A 14,552-nucleotide genomic window follows, 5' to 3' on the forward strand; every position below is an offset into this window, starting at 1 on the left:
TATTGAGGAAAATGATTAAATTTTACATATCTGTGAGTGGCAAAAGTATGTGAAACACGAGGATTGGTAGTTAATTTGAAGGACCTCAGAAAAAGTTGTTGATGCTCATCGGGATGGAAAAGGTTACAAAACCTCTCTAAAGAGTTTGGACTAAACCAATCCACAGTCAAACAAAGTGTACAAATAGAGGAAATTCAAGACCATTGTTCTGTTCCCCAGGAGTGGTTGACTAACAAAATTCACTCCAAAAGGAAAAAAATGTAATAGTCCGCGAGGTCACAAAGGAACCCAAGGTAACTTATAAGCACCTAAAGGCCTCTCTAACATTAGCTAATGTTAATGTTCATGAGCCCACCATGGTGTGCATGGCATGGTTGCAAGGAGAAAGCCACTGCTCTCAAAAAAGAACATTGCTTCCCGTCTGCAATTTGCTAAAGGTCATGTAGACAGGCCAGAAGGCTATTGGAAAAAATTCTTTGTGGATAGAAGAGACCAAAATAAATTTTTGGGTTTAAATTAGAAGGTAATCTTTACAGAAAGGAAAACATTGCATTCCAGCATAAGAACCTTATCCCACTCGGTGGTGGCAGTGTCATGGTTTGAGCTTGTTTTGCTGCTTCTGGGCCAGTACGACTTGCCATCATTGCTGGAACAATGAATTCTGAATTATACCAGTGAATTCTAAAGCAAAATGTGAGAACATCTATCCATGAACTGAATCTAAAGAGTATGTTGGTCATTCAGCAAGACAACGACCCTAAGTGGTTAAAAAAGAATAAAGTTAATGTTTTAGAATGGTCAAGTCAATGTCCTGACCTTAATATAATAGAAATGTTGTGGAAGAACCTGAATTAAGTAGTCCATGTGAAGAAACCCACCAACATCCCAGAGTTGAAGCTTTTCTGTACTCAGGAATGAGCTAATATTGCTGCACAAGAGGGTCATACCAGATACTTAAAGCAAAGGTTCAATACTTTTGCCACTCACAGATATGTAATATTGGATAGTTTTCCTCAAGAAGTAAATTACCATGTATGATATTTTTTCTATCATTTGTTTAATTTGGTTATCTTTATCACAGATTTTCATCATAGATGATGTTTTAGGTCATATTTATGCAGAAATATAGACAATTTTAAAGGGTTCGCAAACTTTCAAGCAACACTGTACTTACCACCATATATGCCACATCTCTGTGTAACTGCACTTCACATATAACAGAAATTTAAGGAATGTAAATAAAAGATTGTAGATGTGAGTGTGAGGATGATAAGCATTAGATAAATAAAAGCATTTTCACAGGCTTTCCTCTGAATTCTGGTCGCATCGGAGGTGTTAACATGCGCCAGATATGCAATATAACGGAGCATTCCTGTGGTAATAATAAATCATAATTTAAAAAAACTTTAATTATTTCAAGATACTGAGTCATAACTTCAAGACTATAAGACATAACTTCATAACAAGACAATGTTGTTTTTTTGTTGACTGAAATCAGCTAGTTTCCACAATTAATACTTTGGTCATTCATTTGTTCGTGCAATTTTTATTCTTTTTTTTATTCTTATATTTTAGTTATTGATTTATCTATTTGCATTAACTATTTATCTATTTGCATTTGCATCCCAAAGTACATATTTGTAAGCATTGTCAGTTTTTCTCTTTCTAACACTGTAAGAGTAGAATAATTATATTCAACTTAAGTAAATTATATGTAATTTACTTACATTGCTTTTCTGGAGGCTGCAATCACAGGCATCACCTTCAGAAAAACATCTTCTGTTATCTTATCTGGACTGATAAATTTACTCAGGTCAAATTCTTCCAGCTCCTGTGCTGATGTCAGTAACACAAACACCAGAGCAGACCACTGTGAAGAAGAGAATTCACTTTGTTTTCCAGATTTCAGGTAGTGTTGGATTTCCTCCACTAGAGAATTATCACCCAGTTCATTCAGACAGTGGAACAGATTGATGGATTTCTCTGTAGGGAGATCTTTACTGATCTTCTTCTTAATATACTGAACTGTTTCCTCTATGCTCTGGGAGCTACTTCCGCTCTGAGTTACTAAGGCATGCAAGAGTTTCTGATTGGATGTCAGTGAGAGACCCAGAAGAAAGCGAAGGAAAAGATCTAGATGTCCAGTCTGACTTTTTAAGGCCTGAACTACAGCACTCTTGTGTACATCTGAGATTGTACCATTTGTCAACTGCAGTTTTGAAGACTGATTCTGATTAAGAACATTTCTCTTTTCTATCATGAATGTCAGGTGCACATACAGAGCTGCGAGGTGCTCCTGAATGCTCAGATGAACAAAGCAGTACACTTTACTCTGGTGAAGCCCAAACTCCTCTCTGAAGATCTGCGTACACACACCTGAGTACACTGCTGCTTCTCTCACATCAATGCCACACGCTCTCAGGTCTTCCTCATAGAAGATCAGGTTCCCTTTCTTCAGTTGCTGAAAAGCCAGTTGTCCCAGTTTAAGAAGCATTTCTTCATCACTCTCCTCTTTCTTTGAGTACTTTTCTCTTATGATGTTTGTCTGAATGATGAGGAAGTGTGTGTACATTTGAGTCAGAGTTTTGGGGATCTCTCCACTCTCTTCTTCACCCAATGTTCTTTCTAGAACAGTGGCTGAAATGCAGCAGAAGACTGGGATGTGGCACATGATGTAGAGGCTTCTTAATGACTTCAGGTGTGTGATGATGTTACTGGCCAGGCTCTGATCACTGATTCTCTTCCTGAAGTACTCCTCCTTCTGTGGGTCATTGAACCCTCGTATCTCTGTGACTCGATGGACACACTCAGAGGGGATTTGATCAGCCGCTGCTGGTCTGGAGGTGATCCAGATGAGAGCAGAGGGAAGCAGATTCCCTTTGATCAGGTTTATCAGCAGTGCATGCACTGATACTGATTCAATTACATCACACACTCTCACTGTGTTCTGGAAATCTAGAGGAAAACGATACTCATCCAATCCATCAAAAATGAACAGAACCTTTTCCAAATTGGACATTTCTGTTTCTTTTGTTTCATTAAAACAGACATGAAGGAGCTCCATCAGACTCAGTTTCTGGTCCTTCATCAAATTCAGCTCTCTGAAAGGAAGTGGAAATATGAAGTGGATGTCCTGATTTGCTTTCCCTTCAGCCCAGTCCAGAATGAACTTCTGCACAGAGACTGTTTTTCCGATGCCAGCGACTCCCTTTGTCAGCACAGTTCTGATAGGTTCATCTTGTTCAGATAAGGGCTTCAAGATGTCATTGCATTTGATTGGTGTGTCCTCTGTTGTTGTTCTCCTGGATGCTGTCTCGATCTGTCTCACCTCATGTTCTTTATTGACTTCTCCACTGTCTCCTTCTGTGATGTAGAGCTCTGTGTAGATCTCAGTCAGGAGTGTTTGGTTTCCCAGGTTTATGATCACTCCATTCAAACACTGAAACTTCTTCATCAGATTTAATTTGAACTTTTTCTGGAATTCTTTCACAGCAGCAGATTCTGTGTCATGCCTGTGAGATTGTGAAATTTGAAGATGTGGTGAGACATGGAGTCCAATTATTAAACATTAAGATCAAATTTTTTCTGACTGGTTACCAAAGATAGCTCTTTATGATGTTCTCACAATGTGTGTGTGTTTGATTCTACTGTATGCTTTCTATAATCTAATCACTCTGAAGTTAATAATAGCAAACAGGTTTAGAATAACAGTGTGTCTGTATTACATTCATGTTGTTGGATTAATCTTACCCTGTATCTGTGATGATGATCTTTTCTATTCTGTCTCCTGCATTCTGTAGAACACTGTGAACAAAAATTGTAGCTGATAATTTTTTATCACTAAAACAGTATAGTCTAAATTTTATCCTTAATTTTGCTACAATAATTCTTTGAGTGCATTAACATTCAGAGAACACAGTGCAAAATACAGTGTGACCAATAAAGAAACATTATGGAACTTGAGAAAAAAAAAGTGGTCCTTTTAAATACTAGTTATTCTAGGTTATCTCCTGTATTACCATTAGGAATGTGACTGAATACATCCCTCTGAATGAATAGGTAATGTGTTCTAAACAAATACAGGTAAAAAAAAAAAATTAGAAGAAAGGTTGCCGGAAAGGTTAACAGGTATAAAATCCCATAAAAAAAAAACTATAGCCAGGATAATACTACAGCTTGGATATGACACCAGTCCATCACACATGGGGCAAACTGTGTTAGCCAATCTACCTACTGAGGAAACTGGAGAACCCAGAGGAACCCTATATGGAAAAGGGGGAGAACATGTGAAACTCCACACAGACAGCCACTCGGGATGCTGGAGCTGTGAGGCAGCAACTTGTATTTTATCAACAAAGCATTTATTTAATAGTTCAATGCACATTTCTGTCAGTCTACAGATACTTTCAATATCTGTCAATATCTATGCCTTCCAAAAATTTTCAGTCAGACCAGGTTTTCACACTTGGTCCATTTCATTGTTTCAAGTGGTCTCAGATCAATGACTCAGTATTTTTTTGTGCATATTTGAACACAACCAACTGAACCTTTAGAGGTGGTCTGAGTACAGTCCACTTGTGCAATGTGAAAACAAAGTGGTCTCAGTTCGCTTCATATTTTCATTCAACCTGAGGGTTGCTGTACGTACATACAGTACTGCGCAAAACCTTTAGGATTTTTTATTTTATGACTTATACAATTATCGAGTCAGTACAAAGAACATTTTAGATTCCCAAACATTAGTTTTCCAGCAAAATTAAATGTTACAGAAAAATGTTTGTATGTCATTAAAGAAAGCAGCATATTATCATGTAATATCAGATGATTAGAAACTACGTTTCCCATCAGCAACTGCACCATGTCACATGTCTCTATTCACCCTTTCACGTTTAGCTCATTAGCACTGGTGTGTATATATAGCCATGTTCAGTACTGCACTGTTGTCTTGTGTTGTTTATTGTGTCCGCATGTATCACGCTATGCTCATCCTTGTTTCATGCAAGTCTTGTGTGGTTTGCTTTATTTGATACTTTATTGAAGGTTTCACTGAAATGCTGCATTTGCATCCGGCTCTAATTCCGAAATGTGACACATATTACATAAGAGACACTTTTCAGACAAAAAACACAACGAAGGCTATTGGATTTTGCTGCAAGAATAAGAAGCAAGAGGGACAGTCAAAGTCTCCAGAAGAACTGTGACTGGTTCTGCAAGAATAAAACTTACAACTCATTTCCTCATAAAACTGCACTAATTGTACCAGAGACTACTATTTTTATTTATATTTTAATTTTTTTGTCACACCAAATATTGACTTTGTTTCATTTACTACTGTTTACTGCTCATTATGGTATTTTTTTTCAATGTATAAACATTTAATTTAATGATTTTGAAGGCATCTTTGCTTTACAGCATTTCTTTGCATGAGCCTAAAACTTTTGCACAGTACTATACATAGCTGAGGTTCCCTTTCAAAGGGAACTCAACGTTGCATGAGCTCCACGCTGTGGGAAGTGCCCTCGCACGTGACTGGCATGTGAAGCTTGTGTAAAATCATGCCTATTTATAGGTCTGCCATGATCAGGTGATGTGGCAATTAAGTGCGTCGCGTGATATAAAAACAGTACCTGTGAACCGTGCCATCAGCCTTATTATCTTCAACCCCATCAACCTTATTATCTTCAGCGAGACTGCATGTTGGTTGTTTGTGTAATGCTCTCAAAAAGACTCTTCATTTCTTCTCTATCGTTTAAAAAAAAAAAGAAAGAAAAGTCTCTACTTTTCTGTCCCTTTAAAAAAAGGAGAAGAGTATGAGTGAGACGGAATTCAGGAAGTGTGTTATGCCTTCCTCCTGTTTCATCACGAGGACAGATTGACACATTTTCTGTGTGAAGTGTCAAGGGGTGGAGCACACCAGGGCAGCCAGCGAGAGGTCTGACTGTGCACATTGTGACCGCCTTACAATCAGGCAGCACCGCTCACTGCTCGCTCTCTTCGCGGCCAAAAGGAGCTGGGTTTCAGAGCCTGCTGCAGCCGAGGCAACCAGCCAGCTCAGGTCCTGGGGATCTCTTATGGATCTGGAAGTGCAGCCAGAGTGCTGCTCTATCTCTTGCTCTGTCTTCCGGGTCCAGCTCTCCGCCAGATTTTGGAGCTTGTATCGCAACTCCTTCCGCTATGGAAAACCAAAAAAAAAATTCCTCTCTGACTCCGAGGAGCCAGAAGGGTGTGCCAAAAATGGAGAGCAGCTCTCAAGCATATAAAGTGCTGCTTGAAGTGATTACTAAGGCTGGATGAGCTTTTTTCTCCCCAGTGAAAATAAATCTCCCTCACACTGCAGAAAACTCCCCTTTTTCCCAGAAGTGTATGTCAAAATATCACGCTTCTGGGGAAATCCATACATAGCTGTTTTTATAACCTCAGGATGTCAGTTTATTCTGCCATCGGGTGGAATGAACGGCACTGCTATATAGCTATGCTGAACGTGGAGGAGGCGCTTGCCAGCTACCTCTCTCCATCGACAGCAGGTAATTTAGGGGGGCCAGCTTTGCCATCCAAAGCATGTAAGGTTACCTCGGTATTGGTGGGAAAGGCCTATGAGGTAGTGGGTCTTGCTTGTGGGTCACTGCATACAATGTCAGTGTTGCAGGCCTACCAAGCAGACCTGCTGAGTGAGCTCGACATATGACAGCATAGTGGGAGCCCACGAGTGGAGCCCGGGCCAGCGCTAATGCTAGGGATCACAGTAGGCGAGTGTGGCGGCCCGCCTTCCCCCCAGATAGCTAGTGGAAACGGGTGGCCACTGTCAAAGCCTGCTAATAGGCCTGATCTGAGAATGATCATAAAGGCCGGGCAGACAAAGAAGGAGTGGTCCTAAGGGGCCTCAGAGGGCCGTATCAGGGGACATGAGGTTGTTAGGGCAGTTAGCCCCCAGTGCTACTGGAGGGCCTCCCCTAGCCAAGGCTGTCCCAAGTTTTCAGTATTCTCTGGTCAGCGAGCTGTCACAGGGGAACAAAAATCTGATGCTTTCCCTCCAATAGAATGCGGAAACGTTAACGTCACTAAAGACCATCTGGCAGCGTAGTAACTACTGTCAAATGTGTCTCCATGGGTTCTGTCTACCATAGAAAAGGATTACCAGGTTAGTTTTAGTGGTGGCTGAAAAGTCAGAGGTTTTGTCCGAGGATGAACCCTCTGAGAATAATCCGTGTCTCTGAGAATTTGGAAATGCCCCCAGTTTCTAGCCTTGGGTCACACTCTAGGGGTGTCCCCTTATTGTAAGACAGTAATGGCACACACCTCCCTCATGGGCTGGGGCATGGTCTTAGACAGCTGTCTAGCTCACGGTCTCTGGAGCGTGTTTCTAAAGCAAAGGGCACTGACATTCTTTCTTCCTCAATTGAGAGGTCACCACGTGCTATTTATGACAGACAACATAGCAGTGGTCTCATATATAAACCACCAGGGAGGATTATGTTCATGCCCCCTGTTCAGGTAGGCACAACTAATTCTTCTCCTGGCAGAGGGAAAATTTTTGTCAGTGATACAATGTACACTCCTCCCACACCATTGGGGCTGATCCCACAAGTTCTTGCGAGAGTTCGCCAAGACCGTCTACGTCTGCTGCTAGTAGCACCTTATTGGCAGCTCGAATATGGTTCTCAGTGACAATATCCCTGTTGGAAGGCACTCTTTGGGAGATCTTGAGACAGTAGATCCCATCTGCAGGGATCTACTGTCTCAAGCCAGAGGGCTGATTTATCACCCTCGGCCGGAACTATGGAAACTGTGGGTCTGGCCCCTGAGTGGCACCAGCTCATAGATTCTGGTCTCACAACTGAGGTTGTAGAGACCATGTTGAACGCTAAAGTGATGACTTTTTGTCTTGTGGTGTGAGGACCTTGTCAGCTTGACCCAGTGAACTGCACAATAGCTACAGTCTACGAGTTCTTACGAGGACGTTTCTCAGCAGGGTTGGCTCCTTTTACAGTCAGGGTCTACATGGCCGCCGTTTTGGTCAGCCACACCCCTATTGATGGAGCCTCTGTGGGGCAAAATCCTCTATCTTCGAGGTTTATGTGTGTTGTCAGGTGGCTGAGGCCCATTCGCAGACAACGTATACCTTCCTGGGACCTTCCTGTGGTCCTGGAAGGTCTGTCAGGTGCCCCTTAGAGTCAGGGCTAGGGGTGTTGCCTCCTCAAAGGCTTTGTCCAAAGGGGTATCCTTACAGGATATGTGTGCTGCAGAGGGGTGCTCTATGCCACACACATTCATTCGATATTACAGCCTGGATATACATTCAACCCTGGGCTCGAGTGTCTGGAAGTGACCCTCGGGCTCAGGTATTTTTGTACAGGCCATACCCTCAGTATGATGGAGTGGGTATTGTCGTATCCTCAGCATGTAGCTCACGCAACGTTGAGTTCCCTTTGAAAAGGAACGTCTGGGTTACACATGTAACCTTGTTCTCTGAGAAGGGAACTAGACGTTGCTTAGCTTTGTCATACTGGGGCATGCCTGTGATTTGCATCTTCACTTCAGATAATAGAGGCTGACAGCAAGGTTCAGGCGCTTAATTGCCACATCACCTGATCATGCCAGGCCTATAAATAGGCATGATGTTACACAAGATTCAGATACGAGTGTGTGTAATATATCTAATGTATGCATGTATTTTCTTTACTCCAACCACTCACAGCTAAACAGTCAGTAGCCCTTTGGCATGAAGCATGAGTTGATTTTGATGGTTCAGCTTTTTTTATTTATTTATTTTTTAATGCTGCTGGCATTTCACTTCAAATTGATTTTGCTTGCTCTGTTTTTCATCCAAATCATAGCATTTTAGCCAAATGATAGAATCATGCAAAGTAACCATTTTGAATGAGCTTCGATGGTAAAGGAGTTGTGGTATGAGTAACACATAGCAGCTAGTTCCCTTTTGGGTCCACTTCAACAGAAGTATGGTTCATTTAAAAAGACCTATATGTGGAAACGCCCTAAAATGCCAGGTATATGATTTGATAGTTATTCTCTATGTCCATTTATTAGGTTTAGCTTTTTTTTATTTTAGCTTTATTAAATTTTAACAAAAATTATTAAATTGTACTTTGTACAATAATTCTACAATGAACAGAATCAAACATTTTGTATGGTAAGTGGTGACTGTCAGCTTTTTTTATTAATAGAATTTCTAATAGAATTCTATTTATTAATAGAATTAACTTAACCTTTGGTTAAGTTATTCCTTTCATATGCACTCAAATGCACTACATGGGCACTTTATGGAAAATGTAATATGTAGAATTACAGTCTCCCTTCACTGGAACTAAGAGACCCAAACCTGTTTCAGCATGACAATGCCCCTGTGCACAAAGTGAGCACCATGAAGACACGGTTTATGAAGGTTAGAATAACTCGAGTGTCCTGCACAGAGCCCTGACCTCAATCCCACTGAGCTCTTTTACGATGAACTGGAACACCAACTGCACCCCAGACCTCCTCACCCAACATCAGTACCTGACCTCACTAATGCTCTTGAAGCTGAATGATCACAAATGCCTATAGCCACACTCCAAAATTTAGAGGTACAGATGTGGCCTTTAAGAATGCGTGTTTTTTTCACGCAGTTTCACACAATTTTTCACGTGCGATCATGCGGTATCTTGCAGGCACAGTTCTACAAATTTAAAATCATTTTTTGTGCTTCACACAATAACCACCAGGTGGCACATGGAACAACTCAGCTGTAGCTGAATACAGCACAATAAAAAATTGGAATGTGTGGTCGGATGGTTCACTTAAAAATATTAAATTTCTCATCAAAACTTATGATAAGCCTAATTTAAACAAGTTTTTAGTTACAAGATTTAAGTATATAAAGTGAGCTTGATCAAGGTGTCCAGGTACCCAGCAGAAAATAATATTAAAACTCTTTGCTTCAAGAGATGACAGTTTGAATAAAATCTTCACGATTGTTGGGTGATCAGTTTTAGTAGCTTCCAATGCTTCAAGACACGATTTTGATTCAGTTATTATTAAAAAATGCTTTTGTGGAGCAGTCTCAATAAACTTCAGTGGCAGTAGTACTACTGGCCTCTGATCAGGGTTGTGTCTTGCTGCTTGTGTTACTTGACCTTAGTGCAGCTTTTGATACTATAGATCATACTATTCTCCTTGATAAATTAGAAAATGTTGTTGGCATTAAGGGAACAGTCCTCTCCTGGCTCAGGTCTTATCTGACCGATCATTATCAATTGGTAGATGTAAATGGAGACTTCTCCACGCATACTGAGGTTAACTTTCTAGTTCCACAGGGTTCTGTTTTAGGCCCACTGCTTTTTACTTTATATATGCTACCTCTGGGTCAAATTATTTGTAAACATGGAATTAGCTTCCACTGTTATGCTACAGTTGATACACAGTTGTATGTTTCAGCGAAGCCAGAGGACAGACAGCAGCTTAGTAAAGTTGAGGATTGTGTAAAGGACATTAGATGTTGGATGTTAACTAACTTCCTTTTACTTAATTCTGATAAAACAGAAATACTTGTATTAGGACCACGTGCAGCTAGAAATAAGCTTTCTGATCACATGGTTACTCTGGATGGTCTTTCTGTTTCATCATGTACAGTAGTAAAAGACCTTGGAGTGATTATTGACTCCAGCCTATCATTTGATGCCCATGTAAATAATATTATTAGGATAGCCTTCTTTCATATCAGAAATATTTCTAAGATAATAAATATATGGTCACTACATGATGCAGAAATACTAGTTCATGCATTCGTCACCTCTAGATTAGATTACTGTAATGCCTTACTGTAATGCCTTAGGAACATAAACAAACTCCAGTTAGTCCAGAATGCAGCTGCTAGAGTCATAACTAGAACCAGAAGATACGACCACATCACCCCGATCTTATCCACACTGCATTGGCTCCCAGTGAAATCCCGCATTAACTATAAAATACTTTTATTAACTTATAAAGCACTAAACAGTCTCGCACCACGGTATATAAGCGACCTTTTGGTTTTCTATGATCCACCACGCCTACTTAGATCAAAAGATGCAGGCTATTTGACGATACCTAGAATAGTGAAGGCTACAGCAGGGGGACGAGCTTTCGCTTATAGAGCCCCACAGTTATGGAACAGTCTTCCTATTAGTGTTCGGGACTCAGACACAGTCTCAGTGTTTAAGTCTAAGCTTAAAACGTATTTGTTTACTCAAGCCTACCCGGACTAGACTTTCTCTTATGCTAATTCCCAGTACTAATAAGCTTTTCTCTCCCTTTCTCCTTCTGCCGCGCCACACACGATTTTACGGAGATACTAGAGATCCTGATCCTTTCTGATCTCCGGACCTGCCTGATCCGTTTCGGATGTCCTGCCTCTGGATGGAGCTCTAATCTACTCCAATTCCAGACTGCTGGGACTACGGCTGCTTCTAAGGCCATACAGACTTCATATAAATCAGTAATGAACTTTTTCACAATATCTGTTGTTACCCAGATGAGGACGGGTTCCCTTCTGAGTCGGGTTCCTCTCAAGGTTTCTACCTCTTAAAACATCTTAGGGAGTTTTTCCTTGCCACCATTTATCGGCACCATAGGCAGCAAAAGAAGCTTTGTGACATATTTTTGGTTACAGTCCGATGAACAGTGTATGAGGAGACAGAAAAAGTAAACTTTCAATGACAAAAAACATTTAAAAAATAAATAAAATAACAATAGCTACTTCTTAGAAATTTTGTCCAGTATGTGGTGCTGTTCTGAAACTGCTCAGGTAGCATCTGGGCATGGAAGTTATCATGCAGGAAAGCGTTCAAGAGTTATAAGACCAGTAGGGGGCCGAAACGCTGCAGGCAACCTCAGTGTTATCAGCCTAACGGTGATGGCACCTACCAAGTTTCGTCACAATCCCTCAAAGAAAATGATATCTAGGACTCACGGTTCAAAAGTTATTAACAGAAACATGAGTGTAATTTTGGACAGCTGGTGGCACAAGAGGGATTGAGGTAGAGACTCCAGATTTGATGTATTAACACAGCAGACACACTCTATCTGTGTGCCAAATTTCATAACTTTCCCACAAGCATTTCTATGGGCTGCCATAGACTAAAGAGTGGAAGAAGAAGAAGAAGAAGAAGAAGAAGAAGAAGAAGAAGAAGAAGAAGAAAGCTAACGAAAACAAGAGGGGTCTTCGCCCCTTCGGGGCTTGACCCCTAATTATACAGCTCCATAATAACTGCCTACATGCTAACTATACATGAGAAGTATTAAAACATAATACTTTTATGATTTTATTTATTTGTGTAAACTTGTTAATTAGAGTGTTAATTAGTTTTTTGTGTGTCTGTGCCCAGGGTCCACTGTCTCAAAATTCATCCCTGGGTTTTAAGTGCTGGCTGCACACTTGTGAATATCCATCATTTTTCATCAGTGTGTAGACTGATTTAGTGTTCGTAAACAAAAAGAGATTTCTAACCTGGCTAGAAAGAGACATGATTAGATACAGTGTTTTAGTATTTAGTTTGCCATACTGTTTAACTAGTTAAATTTCCCTTTAAATGTGACTTTAGCAGTGACATTAACACATTACCTGTGTAGAAGTGAGAAGTCTCCATCTTTAAACTTCAGAGGAGGCTCCATAGACTGATCACTCTTCATGGAGATACAGCTGGGTGCTGGTGATTCTGATCTCTTTCCCTGGAGTTTACTGCACAGCATTATAGACAGTCCTTTAGTGATTTATATACACACCTTAAAGTTTTTATCTAACATTCATTTAATGTAGTCTTAATTTTACTTATAATGAACATTTTTTTCATGCTAAGTGTGGACTGTCAGCTTTTCATTAATAGTAAATCATTTGGTTAAATGATTCCTTTCATATGTACTCAATAAATAATTAAGATATAAATATTTAATGACTAAAATACAAGGACATGCTAGGTTACCTGTTTTTTGATGGTGGGGACACATTATCTGTGTCCAGATCAGGACTCTCCATCTTTGATTATTAAACTTTGTACAAACACACAGCTGAGTCCTGAAGAGTCTGAGAGGAGCCTGAAGACTCTTCTGCTAGAATGGATTGCACTCCTAAAAACACAAACAAATGCGCAGTTAAACATCACAATAATATTCACATCTTTGCCCTAAAGAAAAATGTTGCTCTTATAGTAAAAAAGAAAATTCCTGTGTTTACAGTATTGAGTGATTGGCCTACACCCCCCGCCCCCCCACCCCCTTTTTGTTTATATTTAAAAAAAAAGTTTTAAAATTTAGCACATGAACTCTATGTCGGTACTTTAAATGTACAAAATATGTTAAAAACAGTTTTTGTAGAGAAAAATGGCATTCGTGCAAAAAAAGTGTCACATGACAGAATTTATCCATCAGTTGGGGGAAGAATAGGAATGTGTGTGCCATCCAGTGCACTGCAAACCTGTGACACAAGATGCAGCAAGGAATTACGGTATGCAGTTTCATTGGCCTCCACTACATTCAGCAGCCTTTTCTTTAATAGCTGCATATACACATCGATGGACAGTCATTTTACTAACTCTGAAAGTTTCCCCCACTTCACTTTACTCGGAGCAGGATGCGAGCTTGAACGGGGCGAGAGCAATCTGCTTTCTGGTCGGAAACAGTGGTCAGAGGCAACCTGCGATGGTAACAGCTCTCCAGCATCATGGGCATGGCTGGAGTGGGACCCATTTTCAGCTCGGGAGTTTAATGCCCAAGACTAGCCCATTTTTTTCGTGGTGGAAGAACTTTGATAAATGAAGTGACAGTTCAGTTCTTTCTATCTCGTTATATTTATTACTGACATGTTTCAGCTAGAATATAAAGATATAAAAATAACACGACATACTGAGTATTTTTTTCTGCCACAAAAACTGCAATATTATGAAAAAAAATGTTTGTTTTCATTCAAACAAATACGAAGTATTTCAGTAAGAAATATACTTTTTTTTGGCAGCTACATTGCGCCATGGCATGTGACGACAGTTTGTTTATATCTCCATGGTAACAACCGGAGTACGTGCACTTGTGTGTGTGTGTGTGTGTGTATGTCTGAGTGAGAGATTGAGAGAGAGAGAGCGCATGCACGCTGAGTCAAATGATGTGAGAAAGCATCACTCTTTAATGCATAAGTAGCTGCGTTTCCATTAACTTGCTTAATACGCAATTTGAAATTGCGAACTATAAAACGGGTAATGGAAATGCGTGAATTTCGAAAAAACTCAAATATCGCAAAAAAGTTTATATGCTCGCATGAGCTGGTTTTTCAGACAATTTGACAAAGCAATATTTTGAAAAAATGAAATGGAAATGCATGTCTTGCATTGCGGTGGATGCAGTTGAAATCACTGTGCCAACACATGTCAGATCTTTTTGAAATCCTGTTTGGGCAACCTCCACACACAGGAGTTGGGCCTGTGATAGTTCCTCATCCTGATCAAGCAACATGTGATGATGCAATGTTAAATTACTGTGCAACCCTGTCCTCTGCTCTGCTCTCTATCCACAAGCAGGTAAAAGCAGCGCTT

The 14,552-nt window shown here is 40.3% G+C and overlaps 1 protein-coding gene across 2 annotated transcripts in view; it reads right to left on the minus strand.

The window, feature by feature from the left end:
- Positions 1 to 14,552, minus strand: part of LOC108279582 (NLR family CARD domain-containing protein 3) — a 43,753-nt gene that overhangs the window by 25,070 nt on the left and 4,131 nt on the right. For both annotated transcript variants that reach the window (XM_053688337.1, XM_017493902.3), the window contains exons 3-6: positions 12,954 to 13,098; positions 12,596 to 12,712; positions 3,751 to 3,804; positions 1,728 to 3,512 (exon numbers count right to left, since the gene is read on the minus strand). In XM_053688337.1, the coding sequence (XP_053544312.1) occupies positions 1,728 to 3,512; positions 3,751 to 3,804; positions 12,596 to 12,712; positions 12,954 to 13,006 (2,009 nt within the window). In that variant the 5' untranslated portion in view covers positions 13,007 to 13,098. The remainder of the gene's footprint in view (positions 1 to 1,727; positions 3,513 to 3,750; positions 3,805 to 12,595; positions 12,713 to 12,953; positions 13,099 to 14,552) is intronic.

The sequence above is a fragment of the Ictalurus punctatus genome, chromosome 19, assembly GCF_001660625.3.
Source record: "Ictalurus punctatus breed USDA103 chromosome 19, Coco_2.0, whole genome shotgun sequence".
NCBI classification, from domain to species: domain Eukaryota; kingdom Metazoa; phylum Chordata; class Actinopteri; order Siluriformes; family Ictaluridae; genus Ictalurus; species Ictalurus punctatus.